Here is a 22,003-nt window from a genome sequence, read left to right on the forward strand (position 1 = left end):
CTTGTGGCTGAAATTATTTCAGGTCTTCTTCTTTTTTGTTGTTTTCTAAATGTGCTTGCACTGAGCAACACTCAACTGTCTTGGTGTCTCTTTTACTTGTCTGTCTCTGCCTCCTGGTTGATTTTCGATGTAAGAGTCCCTGTAAATCTGGCCTGTCCTCCCCAAACCTGCGCTCCCTAAACCCTGATTATAAATGTTGTTCACGGACATTAGGGAATAAAGCTCTGCACGCTTCCTGAGCCACTTTGTTCCAGATCAAATACTCAAAGCTGATTTTTAATTTTTTCCCCAGCATTCCCAGCCCACTACATGATTACACACACACACACACACACACACATAGATGCACGTGCACTCAGCAGCAGCAGCAGCAGCAGCAGTAGAAGGACAGTGCTGGCTGGCTGGCATTTCAGATGAAAGTGAATGAGTTATCTGCGTGTTCTTCTCTAATCCCCCTTTATGACTGCAGTGTGTCCTGCTGCCCAACCCCCCCTTCTCTCTCTCTTCCCTGTGAATTACAGCCAGCTGTACAAAGCGTAGCACAAAGTACGAAAACCTGTCCCAAGTTGTGCTTTTTGTTTGAAAGATGTGTTTAAACCCTCTCATGAAGGTGTCATGTTTTGTTTGGATTGTTTACTCAATGCTCCTGAACGCATCCTGCTGCCGTTGAACTGTATAAAGGTGGGTTCACTGCTCAGTTCGTCTCTTATGGTGCTTTTTTTTTTGAAAACCTGCCAGTTGATTAAACCAATAAACCACTCTGGATTTATTATGTCACTCTGGTCTTATTTGTTCCCTCAACCTGGAAATGTTCATGTCAGAGGCCGCTGGAGACGTTTTGCAAGTATTGCAGGACATTCTGCGGGGAGGAAAAATTGTCCAATCTGTCTGAAGAAGAAGAAGAAGTGTTCATGTGCTCGCTGAGCATATTTTCCATCTATATTGAATGAAAAAAGCCAAAATATTTCTTGTGGTTGCAGCAATTCCCAAGCCAAGCAGCCAGGCAGAGGCTTGTATTTCAAGTCAAGTTGCCTCTCAGCACTTTGTGATGCAGACAACATCAAACATTTTGTCTTATGTGGTTACAGAATAAGGTTTACTTTTGTTTGACAATTTAAAGAGTATTCTTTTTACTGATCAGTATTTAATGAATTATTTTATACAGCTCATTCAGCGTTACGAAACTCAAGTTGAACTGAAATCAACTCTGCCGGGAAGTCCTGCATAACACGGTTAGAAATGCATTTCTACTTTCTGGCATTTCCTGTCCAATATCTCATATGACAGCTTTCACTTTATTCATTTAGGGCCAATGTAATTGGTCCTAACCCTGTTTATCAAGTCATTTCGTCTGCAGACTTAATTAACAAACATCTTCTCTACCTTTTGTTCTCAACCAAACATTTCTGAATCTGTTTCTGGATGATTCAGTGTCATATCATACTGGAGGTGAAGAGCATTGAAACAGCTTAAAACATTCCTATGGGAATTAGAAATCAGTGGACGTCCTCAACCAGGACGGCAGACGGGCAGTAGATGCTGTATACAGACAAGAAAATAGTTTACAACATTGAATATGGGAAAACATGGAAATGGAATCGGTCAGTAAAGAAGAGCTGATGAAGGCAGGGCCCCGGGGCCGTGGGGGGCTGGAGCCGATACAGGCTGATATAGGGCGAGGTCAGAGCACAAACAACCTCACACACTCACATTCACAGCTACAGGCAACATGGAGTCAGAAACCAACCTGTTGTGTATCAGCGTGAATCAGATCCATGAAAATGTATAAAAGGAGATTAAATATTGGATTTGAATTTGTGAGATGTCCAGACACAAACCTCCAAATGAATTCTAGTGTTGTTTCACTTCTGCAGGATTTATACAAAGATGTTTTTTTTTTCCTTTTGTCCGTCTGGCAAGGATGAAACTAAATCAGGGATGTGGCTGTGATGTGGAGGCTCTGAGTCGTTACTGACTGACACTGACAACTGCATCCACCATGGAGATAACATATGTAATGGCCTCTTTGATGCACGAGCCGAAAGAACGCCGGGGATAAAAGCTGTCAAATATAAATGCTAAATTAAAAAAGACAAATGGATTTTATTTCCAAGCCTAAAATTTAATGGACCACATCAACATTAGCTGCAGATGTATTCAGATCCATTCTACTAACAATGCCTCTAAAACCGCTGCTGCTCCGTAGCGCTCTGAGCTCTCGTGGTATTACAGTGTATCAGTTTACAGAGCATTACATCACTAATGCAAACACAGTACCAATGTTAATCCTCTTCTTCCTGTATGACTTCAGAGGGACGTGGCAGGCGGACAAACACAGGCTTTGCTGCAGACTGATAAGACGCTGTGCTTCCTGTGGTTGGTCCATGTACCTGCTCTTTCAACCAATCCGTGCCACTGCCGTCTGAACGTTGACCAGGGCAGGATTAAAACGTGCATTGACGACACGGACCAGGTCCCTTAGGTGCAGTGAAGCCTGCTGATTTGACCTGTTTTCAGTGAAATGTTTTGTACATCTTAGAAAAGATTAAACCAAAGACACGAGGTTGTTGCAAGATGAGAATAATGACACAAGGTAACAATGTGTAGCTTTAATAAAAATATGGAACAGAATTAGATTCTTTGAGCCTTGGCCTTTAAGGGCTCATTACTCATTAAATCATTGAATATATCTTATTTAACCATCACATTATACCTTATAAGAAAAAAACCCCACTCACATCACACATCTCCTTGAATATTGAGACTGAGCTCATTTGTAATCTTCCTGTCAAACTCAATCCATGGAGAACATCATCTGATATTTCCAGATGTCAGGATGTGTGTGGTGAATTTTGTGAAATTTAAATTCACAGACCTTACTTTTTTTTAAATAAGAGGACAAAACAGCAGGATAAATTTGACCGGCTTCCTGTGATATTGAACCCAGGGGGAACGGCATCTGACGGCCACATTTCCAGATGTCAGGATGTGCGGGGTGAATTTTGGGAATATCAGGCTGAAATTGACAGTGCTTACTTGTTATAAATGACTTGTATAAATTTGACTGATTCCTGTCACACTGACTGCAGTGGAGAGCAGCATCTGTCCTGAAATACTGAATACTGAGATTTGCAGGAGTGAACACAGAGGAAAACTGCTGGCCTGCCAGGCTCTGTTTAAAGGTCACACAAGCCAAAAACTCACCAATCGACAAGTTGTGTTTTGTTGTTTTTTAATTGCGACACATGCACACATGCACATACACAAAGATTTATTTCTCAAAACTTTGCATTTGAAATACCAACACGATAAAAATGTATAAATGTGCAACAGTTTGCTTACAGCAATATTTTTTACAGTCTGAATTATTAGAAACTATTAAATAATTAAGAGGTGATAAACCAGAGACATATGGATTACACCACGGCTGAATAACAACATAAAAACAATAGTCATGGTCACATCTTTCTTGACCTGAGATAAATGTTACGGGCTACAAACAGAAAAACCTTTAATATTTACATGTCTTTCAAGTTTTCATTGTGTGCTTTTGTCTTTATGTTTGGTCCGTTGTGATTTTCAGACCTCCACCTTTTCATCACTTCTTCCTCAAGCCGAGGAGAAAAGCAGCTTCATCTCTGGTAGTTGCAGGACCAGGATCGAGGTGTCACCATCTCCCAGAAACTATTCTGATGAGGAAGAATAAGAATTAGTCTGAATATCCAAACAGTCTTCTTCTCCTCCCAGTCACATAATCTGCAGTCTTTTTATACATTTATCTGTTTTTGTATGATTTGTCACCGGTTCATTTTCATGTAATGTTCTCATATTACAGACGTCACTTCTATTTTTAGACAGCACAGCAGCTATCTGTGTTAAGCCATTGTGTGTGTGAATGACACCAGTGGCTGTGCAGGTCTTAGGGGCTACACAGAGATGCAGTCGTTCATAGTGGAGTAAGTATGTTAAGTACATCTGTGCCCATCTGTCATACAAATCCTGCACATCTGTGACTTCATCAAACGGCTGGAGTCGGAAGAGAGGGTTTTTTTTTTCAAGGGGTTAAATACATGTTGACGTTTTACAAACATCAGTTACTCGACTCAAAAGTCTCTCCTACATGGTTTTATGTGCAAGTTGCATGTGTTATCTCTCTAATATTGGTATGCAGTCTCTATTATTTATTTATCCTTTATTTAACCAGGTAAAACTCATTGAGATTTAAAAACCTCTTTTACATGAGTGACCTGGCTAAGAAAGCAGTGCGCAAAACAACACCACAGAGTTATTATATATTATATACAAACGGTATAAACAAGGAGTAAGGACTGATCTGAATTCCCCCAGGCCAATGAGTTCAGTCAGTCCTATCCCTCTGCAGATTGATCCAGCTTGAGGGGGCAGAAAATTGAAATGCCTTTTTCCCCAACTCAGTCCTGACTATTGGGACCTGCATCTGTATGATGTTCTGGGATCGCAGACTGTAATAATGGCTGCAGGTTTTACGCATGTATAGGCACAATCTATTGCATGGATGATGTTTCTGTGCTCATGAATGAGAGCAGACTACAAGAGAAGAGAAAGTCAGATGACCTTATGACAGGGGTCAATCACAGTCATCTGTGTGACGTCCAACAACCAAACTACTCAAATCCAAGTCGTGTAATCTAGCCGTGAATTATATAACAGTATGATTAGAGAGAATCTTTATGTCATTTGTGTTTCAGTGTTACTAACCCGTTGGCCTGTTTTCCATTTCAGTACCTCTGACGCTGGATACAAAGTCCAGTCTAATGACATCACAGCGATGCAGAGTACTACAAACAACCAGCTTGACGTTTCATTTCAAATCTACAACATGCAGTCACATGAGTCACTGCTTCTTGCTGAGCTTAAAAACAATCCAGCGGGGAGGTTGTTTATGCCCTCAAATGCCATAATAAATCTCACTTTGAAAACATGTCTTCGCATGTTCTTCTGGGGGAAAAAAAGGGTCACAAATCTCACTTTATGTCAGATTTTATTGATTCATCTGTCACAGGTGTAGCCAAGAAAACTAAAGTTAAATAAAACCTGACAGAAAACCTATAGTTTATGACCCATTTTTTTGTTGCTATGAAATATAGTAGTGTCTGTCTCGTCAGGTTTGAGGCTATGAGTGATGAGCCTCACTGGACAGGACAGGTGTTAAGCATAAAAAAGAAATGCATGTTCCAACTATACAAAACAACTTTTTAATTAGGTCTGACAGAAGAAAAGTGTGAAGGTGACATTTCTGTTCCAGTAAAAACCAGTAACAATATCCTTGTTATTAACTTTTATGCCTTGTTTTCTGCTGAATGTTTGTGTAGTTGTGCATATTTGCTATTGTCTTTTAACCTATCTTTTCTCCCTCACAGCCCCCCTCCCCCTCCCCCTCAAGAAGCTTATGCCTCTTGTCAGGCCATCATTGTAAATAAGAACTTGTTCTTAATTGATTCTGCCTGGTTAAATAAAGGTTAAATAAAAAAATAAAAAAATAGTACACATGCACTGTAGGTGGAGTTCATACCTCTTTCCGTGGGCAGTGTATCTGTGCGTACCACTCCTGGCAGTACAGACACACCTGCACGCCCTGGCCGAGGAACAGACACGCCCACATGATGACGTTGAACGCGGGGTTCTGACGCTTGTCGTTCATGGTGAAATTGAAGACCACTAGAAACAAAAGAAGACACGAGTCAGTAGTTAAAGGTATAATATGTAGGAATTCCCCCCATCTAGCTGTGCATTTGCATATCGGAACGTATTCTTGATGTTGCATTCACTAAAATCAGGCAGATGTCAGACAGACAACAGAGCTGCATGTAACAGGATAAACAAGCGTCTATGTAAACAAGTGGTCTGCCAGCAAGAGGCAAAACAATACAGGCATGACAATATGTTGTCATGGTGATGTCGTATTGTTCACCTGACCCACATTTTACGGTCTTTCTCTTGTTGAGTAAAATGACATCCGGTTGGTTTGCCGACGGCCGTCTGCCTGACTGCACCTGAATGCAACATCAGTGCCTCCGTCCTTCCTCACACTACACAGTGGTGACAGTTTTAACAGGCGCTACCTGGAAAACTTTCTCCCCGAGCCGACAGCTCCGGTGAGTTTCTGTGGTTACCTTTTATTGTATCAATTATCATTGTCTCTTTGCTACCTTGCTCTTGCTATGTATTTTCTCACTTGTTTTGATTGATTGTTTTGTAATGCTTCCTGACCAGGACATCCTTGGAAAATAGATTGTCAAATCTCAATGGATACTTCCTGGATAAATAAAGGTTAAATAAATAAAAATAAAAATAAAAAACCTACGGTCACGCTGCTACTGAACATAAAAAATGGCGATGCAACATGGCAGCCCTGGCTCAGTGCGTCGCCCACTTATGTATTTGTAACAACTTGTAACAACTCATTCTAAGGTACAAGAAAGCTTTCATTTGTATGCGGGTGTGATTCGACTTCAGTGAAATACGTATTTATGAAAGCAATATTTGATTTTTGCTAATAAAAAAACAAAAGTTACATACTGGGGCTTTAAAGAATAACTCTGTATTTGTGTTAAGGCTGTGGGATGTGAGGCTGCTAGTCAGATGATTGATTTTTGAGTCCCACAGAAATGTGCCAGTGGATTTTTGCTTTAGACATGATGAGAGTCGTCCTCTGAAAACAGCCACTAAATGTCTGTTGGAGTGAATAATTACAGATTTTAACTTTAAAGGCTTTAAAGTGCAGGTCAGAATAAAAAAGGGCACATTTACATACTTGAACCAAGTGATTGACAGTCAGCTCAGGCACAGTGTTTCAACTCCAGCATTTCTCATCTAGACTTGAAACATTTTCTTTTGTTCTCCTGTGTCTTTGTGTCTTTTATTTCTTCCTAAAGGCGTTGAGGTTATCGCTTTCCTTTCCTTCCTTTCCTTTCCTTTCAGCAGCCTGGCCACAGATATTGTTCACTGGATAATGAACACATCCCTCACCTCCAAACACTGCAAAGAGGCAGAACATGACCGGGTAGAAGAAGCCGAAGCCCATGGTCAAGGCGTACTCATGGACGACGGCGGAGACGATGAACACGGAGAGCATGGCAGCTGCTCGGAATTTCCTGTTGGACAGCTGCAGGGATCAGAGAGAGAGAGGCTCAGAGTTCAGGGGTCAGGTTGGTTCAGTGTGGATTTTGTGTCAGTAGAATTACAGCACTTGTGTGAGTGAAACTATTGGAACACACTTCATCGTGGGACGAGTCCACTGCAGTATGACATTAATGCTTACTATCATTCAATGTGTTAACTTTCACTGTTTTCTGTGGTAGCACTCACCCAGAGGAAGTCTCTGTAACCATAGTAATACAACCAGTCGTGAACCACCACATTCCAGGTACGATAATAGTTGGCAAAAGACGTGGAGTTCCACCAGTCCTGGAAAATGAAAAGATCAACCAGTGGGTGAATGCAATATAATCACTTCAAAAAACAAAAACTCTGGGTAGACAGTAGTCAAATTATTCACGAGGGAAACTGAGATTTCAAGTGAACTGCGTCTTTACTGACAGCTGCTGTCTTGTGCTGTGTTCAAGAACAGATTTCAAAAAACACATTATTATTACAAACAAACAAACAAACAAACAAACAAACACACAGCTGTCTATTATATATTTGAAGGAACAATCCAACATTTTTGGAAATATGCTTATGTGCTTTCTTTCAGAGAGTGACATGAGAGGACTGACAGCACTATAACGTATGAGTGGTAAATATGGAGTGAGGTTACATGCTGTCATTGCGACATCCCACCATTCCGACATACCGCTATTCCGACATACGAACGTCCCACCATTCCGACAAGGCTTTAATATAAGGAAATGTGCGTTATTCAACAGGTGACTCCCTTCTTTAAGACATGCTGATAGAGGAATACACACATGGTTGTGCGTAATTACGCAGCAGAGCGCAGACAGGGACTAGTCTGCCTGTCTAGCCTCTACCTGGTCTTTTTACTAAACTTAACCAACTCCTTTCTTCATTGCCTAAACCCAACCAGTGCAGAATCTCTTGGGGGAAAAAAATACGCTAAAATAAGGCAGGATGTTTAAAAAAAGAAAAAAATACCGTCATTCCGACCATAGGAGGCAAAAATTGTCAGAACGATGGGACATTTGATAGAAAATTAAGTGTTGCCATTTAGACAATTACAGGCCTATGTTGGACTGGTGGGATATTGGAATGGCGGTTGCCCCCCAGCAATTAGCCTAGCTTAGTTTAGCATGAACAATGGAAGTCGGGGAAAACAGCTTATGCAAGAGCTTGAAAATATCTACCAGTAGCTCTAAAACTTCCACTTCTCTTTAACCCGTACATACCAGTAACTCTAATATGACAGCAACAATTTGTGGCTGAAGGAGATATATGTGCTTTAATTTGGTGGTATTTCCTGATGAACAGAAGAGTTCTGTTCAGTGTCTCCACAGCTTCCAAAAATCACACCTTCGGACTCGCAGAGAGAGTCACAGGAGCTAAACACTCAGAGGAAGAGGCCAATAAAAGCAACTAGGCACTTTCAGATGCGGCCTATATCATGGTTAAGTCAGTTGTATCAGCAGAATATAAAATGATGGAAACTGTTAAACTGCTCTGGGACCATCCAGCCGCCCTGCCGCAGTTTTAACTTGTCATTAATCAAATAGTTCCCATCTGGAAAAGCGAGCGCTGTTGAAAAGGATGTGTTCATGGGAGAGGTGATGCCACAGAAAAATCAAGAGTACCACACACACGCACACTCACATACACACACCTTGTAGAACATCCTGTCAGCAAAGCGCAGCAGCTCCCCGAAGAGGTTGAGCCAGCAGTGCAGGAAGGCGAAGAAACACAACAGAAGGAGCATTATACCTGAAACACAGAGACAAAAAACAGACGGGGGGGAGGAGGAGGAGGAGGAGGAGGAGGAAGAGGAGGAGGAGGAGGAGGAGGAGGTGGTTATGAGGAACGCTTTAATTCAGGGCATTGCTCCCAGCTCTCTCCAAAGGGCTGTAACTTGACACTGATGCTTTTATCAGCACTCACTCAAAACGGTATTCACTAGAAGAGAGCAATAAACATGCCTGCCTTTAAGTTACCTGTACTTGATTGCATAATAGCATCTTTAATCTTATCAATCGCTTACAAACACCCGAGACTCCTCTCTCCCACTGACACAGTGAGTAATACATTAACCAGTGCTGACTCATACAGTACAAGTCAGAGATAATGGAGATTGTGGAAGGGAAGTCACATTTGAACTTTATGCTTCTTTGGCACATGACTTCCTCATGACATTTGCCTGGAAAATGTTTTGTTTTGTTTTTTGATTAATTTGTTCCTATTATTATGTGTGTGTATGTGTATACTGTATATATATTTTTTTCCTTTTTTTTATTTATTTAAAATTATTTTTTCTCTCTTTTATTTAATTCTATTTTGTATTATTTTGTTTATAATGCTAGTCAAGATATATTAATGTTTCTTTTGTTTGTTTTGCTTTGTTATTTGTGCAATTGCTTTTATAGGTGAGATTAGGGTTAGGTTTTTTTTTTATTTTTATTGTTGCTTTTATAATCGTGCAAATAAACATAAACATAAACATAAATGCTGCTCCACACCCTTGTTTAGGGCCACAATCGCTAGGGAAGGCCATATGATCAGAAAGGTCCCAACTGGGATTTAATCCAATTCATTTAACATATGTGCCACACAGTATTCCTTGCAAGAGTTAATTAAAATATACTTTTCTGTAGCCCATAATAACATACAGTAGGAACATCGTGTGTTTTCGTATGAATGTAGAGCAGTGAATGCACCTTCACTTTGTTGCGCATCATTTTGCTGCTGCAGAAACCAAGCAAATTCAATTACTATTGTTGCAATAAATCTAAGAGATTTGTGGTTAATTCATTTGTCCATCTCTACTTTATGTATGTACTATCATTATTATTATCATGTGTGTGTGTCTATTCATTCAGTTGTAAGCAGTATGTGTGATTTGGTGTTTACTCTTTGAGTATTTTGGGGGCCACAAACAAAATCTTGTTTAGGGCCACCAAAATCCTAGGACCGGCCCTGGTGTGAGTGTGTGAGTTTATGGTGTTTTTGCGCTGAATGAAAGTACAGTACCTGGTAATATTGAGTTGAACACAGCTAGAACCATTGTCCGTTTGCTGAACGGCAGGTTGGTCTCCAGTCTGAAGACAGGCACACAGAGGCGCACCAGGATGAAGTAGCCGTAAAACAGGCAACCCAAGATCTACAAAGACACAATTATAATGTCATAAAAAAAAGTTTGTTACACCTGGGGAACTGAAACACAAACAGATCACTCATTAGAATAAAAGTGATCAAAGATATCCAAAGCTTACAGCCACTAAACACCTGTGATTACTTCACATTATTGCACCACACTCCAGCGCTGTGAGCAACAGCATCTTCTCAAGGGCATTAACTCAACAAAGGCCTCCCCACTACGTCCTGTTACATCATACAGTACAACTAGGTGTGAGACACTCGATTGCGAACGATTCACATACCATGCCAAGAGTTACACCAACGTAATTCCATCTTATGTGGGTGTTTCTGGGAAGAAAAGATAAGATGTCATGACTTCAGAGATGGATAGTGTGATAGAGTGCAGGCAGTGGAGTTTAGAGTATGTTGGGACATTAATGTCTGATGCTAACTGCACATACTAGGGATTAGTTAGAGTTTTATCGATGCAGTGTGAGTAAGAAATCCTGACACTGCTTAGCTTTGAATTCCAGAATTTTGTGCGTTTGTTAGTATAATATGACATCCATGTGTCGTTTGATCTCAATAAACATGAGAACAAAAGAAAAAGAAAGTGTGATCTGAGGCGAAGGAGGGTAAATAGCAAATGCCTTACCGAGGATAGGATTCTCTGTAGATGAGGGTTGGACAGAAGAGGAAGTACAAGTAGCTGGAAAACGTTGGGAATCTGGGACCTTTTCCTGAAAACCAACAACAGTTTTTTGGTGTAACAATAAAATAGAGGAGGTCCAATTTTGAATCTTACACTCTGACAGTTAAACCTTTAGTCACAAGTGGCCTGAATTATTTTTTAAAAAGGGTTCAAATGAGCTGATTTAAGGTCTGATGTTCAGATATGAACTTCTAAGTTAATTTTCTCTTCTTTCATTGATTGGCACAATGCCAGACATTAAACTTTCCATTTGTGAGTGCTAAAGCTTTACTGTGGCTTAATGAAGGAACTTGCTAACAAATGACCGTCTTTGAAATGAAATGACTGTGGGCTTATTGCTAAATCGTTACGCCATTATGCCAAATTACCTGCCTAAAAGTCTGTAATATCATTAACGATTTCTCTTGCCTCCTCTTCAGCACGTCTGGCTTTAGCCTCTAATACCAGTGACATTTAAAACGTGTTAAAGCCTGCTGTTCTTTTGATAATTGCCTTAAAGGTCACATATGAACATCATATATCTGCGTTGAACAAATGGCATATTTTCATATTTTATTTCATACCAAAACCTCATTCAAAGTGAGGAAGATCTTTGACTACACAGTTGTTTCTCAGTTTTATCTCTCATTTACACACTTTTACAGCAGAATCTCATGGGGCTTCACACGCCGCAGGTTGTTTATTGTGTGCATCCGTTTTCATTGTTAGTTTTAACTTCAGCATGAATCATTTGGGTGGCGTCCTGCTGAGCTCTGTTTTAGTCATTTTTCTGTTGTGTCTGGTAGTGTCACTGTGACTAATGACACCGCCTGAGGAGTAAACACACCTGACATCAATGCAATACAGTGCAGTATGTACCTTCCTTTGGAGTATTCCTCATTATAACAGGAACAGTTTCTCTTATGAAGGAGTAGCTCTTCATCAGGAATCGTATCTGAGGAGAAATTGATACAGTTATAATGTGAAGTGAGACATAATATAGCTTCCACATTGAGTGAACAGTGTGTCTCAAGAGAACTGGTTTTACACACACTGACCAAATGTCATATCATTTATTTGAATGTCAACTTCCTCCGTAGCTGGAGAGAACTCATTATGTTAGCCTCTCATAAAATGTGTGTGATATTAACCGGCATCGGCAAACTCTGTCTCTCTTTGAGGCATTTAAGTGAATTAAAATCATTGGTTTATGCATCAAATGGCCAGCTTTCGTAGCTTCAGAGTGACAAATAGACTGCCTGGACCCGGGTCAGATAAGGATCAGGACCGGGTTTCCCAAAAGCATCTAAGCACATGGGATTATCTCACTCCATCGAATGGAGCTAAAATGATCTTAGTGCTAAGGCGGTTTTGGGAGACAGGAGCTGGTGTAATAAAGAGGATGAGGAGGTATTACAGGATGGGCCTGTGATGTTCCAACATTGGCAGCGCTGAGATCTGCATGCGGTCTCTTTTATAGTGGCTTTCCAGTTGGACGGCTCCCATCCGTGGCCATCAGGCTCTTTCTTTTTCTTATCGCAATATTCCTGCTGATGGCAGGGCTGCATTTATCATTTGGATTACCAATTAATATTATGTTATCTGCAGAATACACAGTTATCTACTGGCTTTTTCTAGCCAAAGCAATTCCTAATACGATTTTTTTTTTTGCTGAGCAGCAGTTTACATAGCCGTAAAATCATTTTTAAGTTAATAAATAAAATATGACTCCTTTAAACAACCTAACAACCAATGTTTTGAGCTTAGTGCAGCAGAGAGTGAAGAGGGCAACAATACTAAATTCCCCCCTTGGGATTTCAACAATCCCACCTGACCCATAAGTTCTTATGGGTCAGGTGGGGTTGTTGAAATGCTATTTGAACAGCAGCAGTGGTGGTGAATATAGCAGCATACAGCCATTAAGCTTTCAGCTGAGTATACGTGCATTACAAATAACAGAACAGCATCTAAATAAGAAATCACATGTTCATGGTTTGAGAGAGAATTGCTTGTTAATTTGTAGTCAGGTCAGACTGTTTTTGTGTTTCTGTCCCCAAAAACCCTTATCTTCTAAAGTAGGTGTTGTCTGTTCATGAGTCACAGAAAATTAAATTTACAGGTCTACTTCTTGCCAAGAGCCTCATAAATAGCAAGTATGAACTAGTTTTGCTTTTTTTTTTTCCTGTTTATTGTTCTATTTGGGTCGTTTGAGGTTTTATGTGTCTCAGTGCAGATTCATGCCTTGTCCACATCCTTGTCTGTGTTCTACTTAATTATCAGATGCAGTAATAAGTTTATCTGTGCATAGTCTCTGTGTGAACTTTTTAAGGCCATTTTCTGTAACGGAAAGTAAACAAACTGTGTCCTCACCTGGACATTTTACAGTCAAAAACAAACTTTACATTGCTGTCTGGCCAATTTCTTGTTATCGCAACAACATTCATGATTTACTGATTATACAGCATGTGTAATAAGCAAGGGGGGAGTTGTAGGTTCTACAAGTGAATACCACCACGTTCAAAAAGCTGCAGTTCTGCGGCAACCACTGGGGGCTGGGACCAGAAGTGAGCAACTCTCCACTGACCCCCATGTTAAAATAGCCGACTTTACAGCTTAAAAAAACATATTTACAGCCTGGAACATTTTATTTTTTTGGTCTCTACCAATAGTTTCCACCTCCGTGAACACTGTTTTTTGTACCACAACCGTTTTTAGTGTTGTTTAGGCTTCAAATTCGTACATAAATGGGGGGTGGTTATGTTGAGTGACAGTTTCGCAGACAGTTACCGACCGTTAATTGGTTGCTTCGAGTTCAGTGGGCGGCGCACCTCTCCAAATATGGAGAGTAGACTCCCACTAAAATCCAAGATGGCGCAGTTCAAATGCCCGTAGTAGGAGCACAAAACAGACTCCCCCAAACCAATGGGTCAAGTCACAGGTGCTACGTCCATTCTTTTTACAGTCTATGGTAATAAGTCATATAACTATAATACATCAGTGAAGATCTAATGTGAGTGACATTTACACAGATGATAGCCTGAAACAGTCCCAATCTGTTGCCCTATGAAAGCAAAGCCTGTTTAACTTTTAACACACACACACTGACCTGCTCCAGTATCACAATGAACCGTGAAGCTGGTGGCAGCTGGTTTTCTACGACTACGTAGATCGGGAACACTCCAAGAACGCAGGACTGTATGGCGGCCAGGATGAAGCCTGTCCCCAGAGACAGCCCCAGCTTGGAGGGGAAGCCGTGGTACAGGGAACCCCACAACACCAGGCTGTAGTAGGGGACGAGCAGCGTGTACACAAACATCACACTCCAGGCCTTGATGACTGTGCCCAGTTTTCCAAAGGCGTAGAAGAGCAGGTCAAACTCTAAGACCAACCTGAGAATAAGGAGAAAAAAAAGGGAGTGATGAGTTGTGTTGAGTAAAAACAAGCAATTATAACAGTTAGAGGTTTTTAACTTACAGTGTAATACTGATACAGATTCAGATTACTTCACTGTCCAGGGAAATAACTATAAAAATCAAAGATTGAGTGGATGCCAGTGACATAAAAGGCAGCTCATTTATATGTTTTAGTTTTAAACAAGGCATCGACTGACCGTTTTAATTATATTTAAGCACGAATGCCTTTAATAAACGCACAGGCACAGTAAAATGTTTTGAATATTTTTCCCCATTCCTCTCTCCCATCTGAAAAGACCCCTCTGGTGACAATAATAATAGATTTAATATGCCCGCTCAGCGCAGCATATCAGAGGATTTGTTTGAAATTCAACATGTGCTCTCAAGTGCGATGTCATTATTGTTTATTTCATCTGTTTACGCATATTAAAATCAGTGTTAACTGAGGGTGAATGTATCGAATAATTTGCACACAGTGGAGAGCCGCCCGCTGGCTCCTGTTCCAGTCAGGAACATAAGAATTAAACTCACAACCACTTTCCTGCAAACAGGAACCAGGCCATTACTGCTGCTGCAGCCCAAAGCAACATAAGGAGTAGCCTGAGGAATTGATTGCGTTATCTTCCCACTGCCAGACGAGCAGCGAGGCAGAGAGAGAGAAGACGGGAGGGACACGACGAGGAGAAGGAGAAGATAAGAAGTTTTGAAAAGCTTCAGGGTTAATTGAGCCTCTCTAGATTTTGGTTTAGAGTCAGAGGGGCACACGGGGACATGTCAGTGTCAGGAACATGTTTCCTCACACTCAAACACACAATACATGTGATGTACTGTAGTTTATTTTGCCACATACCTGCCCTGGTCAATGTAGTCCACAGCCAGGGTGCTCAGGAAGAAGATGAGGAGGACGGCTATGAACATGTGGTAGATGGTTCTGATGTGGCTGATCTCAAACAGCTCACTGATGAGAGGAGGACACACACACACACACAAACACACACAATGTCAGTGTGTGTAGGCGGTTGTTCTGCATTCATGCTGGAGGGTTATTGAGCTCACATGTCTGATCTGTATTTGTAAATGTGAACCACGCTCTCAAATCAACGGTCTATTGTTGTTTTTTAAATATTTTCTGCGATATTGCCCTCCTCAAGGCAATTATGAACAATTTGTTATTTCTTTATGTGACTTCAAAGCAAAATTTGAAAAATATTAAATACAAAGAAGCAAAGAAAATAAATTCTAAATATGGAAAAAATTGTATTGTAAAGTTGCCACTGGGGCGGCATGGTGCTACAGTGATTAGCACTGTTGCCTCTGCCCAGGTTCTGGGTTTGATTCCCTCTATTCCTGCTTAGGCTGGGTGGATGGATGCTGCCACTGTGAAGAACACAAAGCATGAAGCATGCTACTGCATGAGGGAAAAGGTGTTGTACTGACTTGTACTGAGGTATAGAGCTGAAACAATTTGTTAGTCTGCCAATAAATTGATCTGCAGAAAATTAACCTTTTCATATTTCAAATATTCAATAACAAGCATAAATACAACATATTTTCTGTTTTCCAACAGTCTTATTTGGCTGTTCATTTTTGAGTTTTAGGCTATCACTATTCTTACAGTATGTTTTCAGGACCAAATGAAAAATCAGAAAATGACTGTCATATGGATGATCTAGTTGTAGTCCTGCATTGAAGTTTACACTCATTTTTTCTTTTTGTTCACTAACTGGGAAATAAACTGTCAGTCTTTCCTACTTACTCCAACAGTGATGCTCTGTCCACAAACACTTTGCCATTATCCATTTTCTGAGATCTGAAACAGAACGTTGAACAGCCAATGACATGATGAACAGGAAACACCAACCACATCAATAAGAGTGCTGAGAGTTGCCCCATCCGTCTCACCTGGATGAGGACTTCCCTTTCAAACCCAGCTGGTTGTGGGTGAAGGGCTGGGCCGACTCCGTCAGAGCGTCGTCCAGAATTTCACTGAGCTGATGCTGGATCTGCTCCAGGACTTTTACTTTTACCTTCTACAGGAGAACACACAGGAGAAATATTTGTTTCCTTCAGCTAACACGAGGACCTTCATATGTAGCATGTATTGACTTTGCTCTGTACAGTCTGAGCATCTTTGTTTCCTCTTCTTAAATGAGTGAGACAGAGGGGACAGTGTGCGGCTGATGGACTGTTGAGTCGACCAAATGTACCTGTGCATGTTTCTTCCACTGCCTTAGATTGTCCTCTTGTGTATTGTTATGGCTGCCAGCTGCAGAGAGAAGAACACAAGTTGCCTCAGTTGTCAGCACCAATATAAACTATCGTACATATTGTCTGAACTGAAAAACTGAACATAACTGAGCTGCAAAACTGAAAAATGAGAATCACATCTCTGCAAATCAAACATATTTTCACCCATGAAATTTAATGTGTGCACTTTGAATGTGGCTGTTTAACACAAATTAACAAGAATTATCCCCTAAACCCATTAATAAGTATGTAATCCTTTTTTAAAAAATGTGCTTCAGTCTGGAAACAAAGATAACAAATATTATAATTACACCACTAAAGACCATACCGTGGCTGGAGAGCTCATCTGACTGATGGGCCTTGATGTTCCGGTGCGACAGCCCATTAGGCGGCTCTGCAGTTGCCATGGTTACCAACCGGAGCGGGCCGCAACACACGCTGCTGTCTGCTGGGACTGATGTGGAGGATCCTGTGCACATCAAAGTTGCAGGTTGGTCTCAAACACGTCAAACATTACGAGCTGGGTGTTTGGTGATGAATACAGAGGGATTTGTATTTCCCCCACCCTGCCTGTTGTTTGTCAGACCCATATGAGTGGGAAATTAAACCACCACTAACTGATGTCAAATTAGGCTAAGTGTTAAAGGGATAGTTCAACATTTTTGGCGAATTGGCCCATTTACAAAATCCCTATACTCTTAGGAGCCGAGCTGCAAGCTGCTCAGAGCTACTGTCAAGTGCAGCAGACAAAGTTTGGCCACATAGAGAGGAACCAGACTTTATGGTCTTGTGATGCTGGTGTTACCCTGACAACTTCTACTAAGCTTTAAAGGGATAGTTCAACATTTTGGCAAATTGGCCCATTGCCAAAATCCCTGTAGTCATAACAGTAGGTTCGTTACCTTTAATTGTCGGTGCAAGTTATTTTTAGAACAGCGGAGCAGAGCCGCTAGCTGCTCAGAGCTACTGTATGCTACGGAGGCTAACGGGATTTCTTGGTTTCCCTCATCAAACTAATCAAATACACAATCCAACAACTCCAAAACGCTCTGGTGGACAAGTTATGACCTGCATGAGATAATAACGGAACGTTACAGGAGGTAAATTCATGCAAAACCACTGATGCGTGTTGCCTTCGGGGGCAGTTTTTCAGCAAGCAGTCTCTGAATGTACCTACCTGGTGAATGTCAAGGTCATAACTTGTCCACGTTTTGGAGTTGTTGGATTGTGTATTTGATGAGGGAAACCAAGAAATCCCATGAACCTCCGTAGCGTAGCTCTGAGCAGCTCGCGGCTCTGCTCCACCGTTCTAAAAACTGCTTGCACCGACAAGTAAAGGTAACAAACCTACTGCTATGACTATAGGGATTATGGCAATGGACCAATTTGCCATTTTGAACAATCCCTTTAAGTAACTTTTACAAAAGTGCAACTTAATTTAATGGTGCAGCAACAGTCTTTTAACCCTGTGTGATTTACTGCTAACATACCCAATGTAAATCTGAGAATCTCTGACTGAGGACACAGGCCAATTGCTGCAGGTTGCCTCATATTTGAATATATATTCCTGATAAGCCTCAGTGCCAAAGAGGTGAACTCACTCGTGTGAAAGTCCTCCTGCTCTGAGCGCAGTAACATATATGTCAGCAGGGTTATGAACGCTGGTTACCTCCAGTGGTTTTCCATAATAAGAGTGTTATCACCAGTCAGTGCAGCTTAAGCTAAAGAATGTAAACAGCAGCCGGTCTACCTGTCCTCAGTTGAAGCTCACACACCACAGATAAGATACACAGAAGTCTGACAGAGAGATTGAGTTGCACAGACTTCCAGGGAGGAGTGAAAGACACAGAGTGACCTCATTTTCTAATCCATGCTGTTTGATCACTCCTCAGGAGAAACGTCAATAGAGCTAGATAGGCTTTGCACAGATATACAGATTAAACATTATATGGCTGATGAGATGGAGGAGACAGAGATGGAGAAAAACATGTTTTGGAATAGATCAGGCCCATTGCAACACATCTTGTTTAGGATTAGTTGTGAAGCATCACACTTGCTCATGTTTAAAAACTCAAACTTATTGGCTTTTCCCCTCACTTTCAATTTAACTGTCCTCTCATTTGTTGACTCTCCTCATCATACAGGCAAAATGCAATATTATGACTAAATCTGTCTGTGAAAGAAAACATATGGAATCAACTTCTCAAAACATTAATTCCACCAAAGTGCCCTTTTAACCCCACAATCATTCAGAACTGATAGAATAGAAAAGCTGTGATGAATTAATTCCTCAAGTGTGCACAGACTAGTTCACCTGCGTTTGAATCTAACACTAGTAGAAACTGAAACCTCAGATATTCTGCAGAAGTTACACAGATTTAAAATTGTGTATTAGACTTACATCATTGACAGTCTGATAGCATCAGTTTCTTCAAAGGTTCCTCCTGAATCACAGCTTCTTAAATTATCATTATATTAATTAAGGCCAGTATAAATATTTCAGGGTGAGCAAAGAAATGAAGAAATGTGTTAAGCTTCCAGATGAAACATTTCAGGCAGATGAGCAAAGACAGGATGATTATTCTGTCCGGATGTTACAGGTTGACTGAAGTCATGATTAAGTAAAGTCATTGAGGATTATCTTTTGGGTATGATTGAAATAGCTTAATTGTTAGAAGAACGGTTTGAAATCCAGAAGAAATCAACAAGATCAAAAAAGTTGATCTTAATATTAACATATTGAAGACTTACCTTCATCAAATCAATACTTTCCACCAGATCAGATGTCAGTAAAAAGAAGACAAAAATTCTGTCCATGCCCTTTATCTTATCGTGACTACTCAAGCTTTTCTTTTATTGCTTCCTGTTTGCTCCATAGCTCGTCTCATTTTCAGAACAAATGGAGACATTTTACTAAGAATTTCATCATCAGTCACACTGAGCTCACCCCGTGGTGGATTTTTGTCATTTTGAAGACTACAACTTGTACAAATCTGAGGAGAGCAGCACCTGTGGAGCTGAAATCTAAAACGATGTCAGGACGTGTCAGGCAGACGTGACGTCCATGAGAAACAGTTTGTCATTGTGTCATGTTTGTACTCACACAGTCTTCTAGCCTTGGGCTCGGTCTGTGGTCCACAGGGTGAGAGGCAGTGATTCCCACTGGGAGAGTAGCTGGAGTGTGTTTGAGTAAGTCTGTATCGCAGCTCTTTTGATCGGTGACCTCTTCTCAGCTGCATTTTGCACTTTGTCCTTTTGGCTCCTGGCCCTGTGGGCAAGCCTGGTCCTCATGTGTCCGACTCCTCCTCACTCCCTCAGGACCTCAAAACATACATTTGTTAAAGGCTCACCTCTACTTAATTATATATATATATATATATATATATATATATATATATATAGTACAGGCCAAAAGTTTGGACACACCTTCTCATTCAATGTGTTTCCTTTATTCTCACTGAAGGCACCAAAACTATGAATGAACACATGTGGAATTAACAAAAAAGTGTGAAATAACTGAAAACATGTATTTTCTTCTTTGTCTTCTCTCCTTCTTCCTCCTCCTCCTCCTCCTCTATCTCTGCCCTCACCAATTCTAGTTTCTTCAAAGTAGCCACCCTTTGCTCTGATTACTGCTTTGCACACTCTTGGCATTCTCTTGATGAGCTTCAAGAGGTGAACCTGACCTGAAAATGGTTTTCACTTCACAGGTGTGCCAGGGTTCATTAGTGGAATTTCAGTGAGAATCTACAATGTAAATAGTCATGAAAATAAAGGAAATGCATTGAGTGTGTCCAAACTTTTGGCCTGTACTGTATATATAGTATATATATATATTTTTTACCTATTATTACTTTTGTATCGTGTGTAACTACAACAAGTGTGATCTTGAACTTCAAACCTTAACTGTACTGAGTGAGGACTTGTCAGCAAAGCACTGTGGGACACACCTTGTGTCCAGCAGTTTCAGTTTTAAAATGGACAGTATCTGTATATTAATAGATTCTGTGCGAATAAACATTTTGACTTTCATTCTGGTAGTGAAATCATATCAAAGACAGACTGTTAAAGCAGAGTATTCTATGTTTGTCAAAACTAGAACAGGTAGACAACATTTTAATGGAAATAAACATATCTGTGGCCTGAAAAGCCCAGATGTGTGATTTAAGGCCGATACAGATGTGCTAATGATGGCACAAATGATGTCTTTGTTTGACAGTGTTGGATATTTTCAGATTCACTGTGCTCCCTGAAACCATGACAACTGCTGTCAGGCTGTAATTTAAACAATCTGGATTTTACAGAAAACATCGTATTCAAATTAAATTGTGTATTTTTTGAGCACATTGTATTTTAAAATTTATCTGTATTTTTATAGGGTCCTGGTTGCAATTTCATTCTGCTCTGCATCTTTGATGTTTCTGCAGAATGACAATAAAGAGAATCTTGAAACCTTGCATTAAAATTACTTTTTGTGCACACCACTTTTAGCACAAAACTGTATAAATTACACAGAATTTACAAACTCAAAGGACAGAATATGCTTTTAATAATCCTTTAGAGTATTAAACTAGACATTTGTGCTGGAACCTTTTCTCCTCTGTTGTACTCTTGTGTGATCTGTTTTGAGGACATCAATGTGTGGGCTTTGCCTCACAGGGAGAGGGAGGAAAACACACATTGGCCAATAGTGAGATGGTGACATTCAACCAAAACAAATCAATAAGTAGAGCAGCCCAGGACACAGAGGTAGAGGGAGCAGGGACCTCAGACAAAAGTTACTAACAAGATATAATGCTTGACTTTGCTCTTCCTGTTACTTAACATTGCAATGTCTATAATCAGGAGTGAAAGTAATATAATGAAGAGCTATTGACAATGTGTTTTTTTTCTTCTTCACATCGAAATGAAAAAGAAAACTCTAATAACATACAGTATGTACACAGGTTCATCTTTATTGAAAGAAGTTTTTTATGAGATAACAGTACTGTTTCTCAGCAGCTACAGGAGAGTACTGCATGCACTAGATCACACGCCATAAACAAAACCAGTCAACGCACATTTGTACAAACAATACAGACATTTGCCTCTGTCTTCTTTTTTTTTTTTTTTTGAACCACTCTCATCTTCTATTTCTGTATATTTAGGCTACAGTATCACACATTATTGACCTTGCCAGAATATTTTCAGATTGATTACAATTACTGTCAGACGAACAGAACAATAAGACTTGAAAATAAAATCCTCACACTCAGTCGTCTCAGTTGGAAGTGCATGTCAGAAGAGTAGTTATTTTCCTAGTGGTTTTCACTGATTAACGGCAGATGGACAAGAAAAAAGGCCATTCACATTCAACTCAACGGTTTCT

The 22,003-nt window shown here is 40.4% G+C and overlaps 1 protein-coding gene across 1 annotated transcript; it reads right to left on the bottom strand.

Moving 5' to 3' along the window:
• Positions 1-3,317: 3,317 nt before the first annotated feature.
• soat2 (sterol O-acyltransferase 2) lies at positions 3,318-19,860 on the bottom strand. The gene is made up of 16 exons (XM_085777608.1): positions 19,739-19,860; positions 16,964-17,104; positions 16,596-16,654; positions 16,291-16,418; positions 16,145-16,198; positions 15,239-15,346; positions 14,082-14,364; positions 11,855-11,930; positions 10,940-11,024; positions 10,587-10,632; positions 10,177-10,306; positions 8,819-8,916; positions 7,348-7,446; positions 7,009-7,144; positions 5,552-5,697; positions 3,318-3,689 (listed from the first exon to the last, which is right to left on the bottom strand). The coding sequence occupies exons 2-16, from the start codon at positions 17,040-17,042 to the stop codon at positions 3,633-3,635; spliced, it is 1,584 nt and encodes a 527-aa protein (XP_085633734.1). The 5' UTR covers positions 17,043-17,104; positions 19,739-19,860; the 3' UTR covers positions 3,318-3,632.
• Positions 19,861-22,003: the final 2,143 nt, after the last annotated feature.

The sequence above is a fragment of the Trachurus japonicus genome, chromosome 5 (assembly GCF_045865225.1).
Source record: "Trachurus japonicus isolate A0001 chromosome 5, Traja_1.0".
Classification (NCBI taxonomy): Eukaryota; Metazoa; Chordata; class Actinopteri; order Carangiformes; family Carangidae; genus Trachurus; species Trachurus japonicus.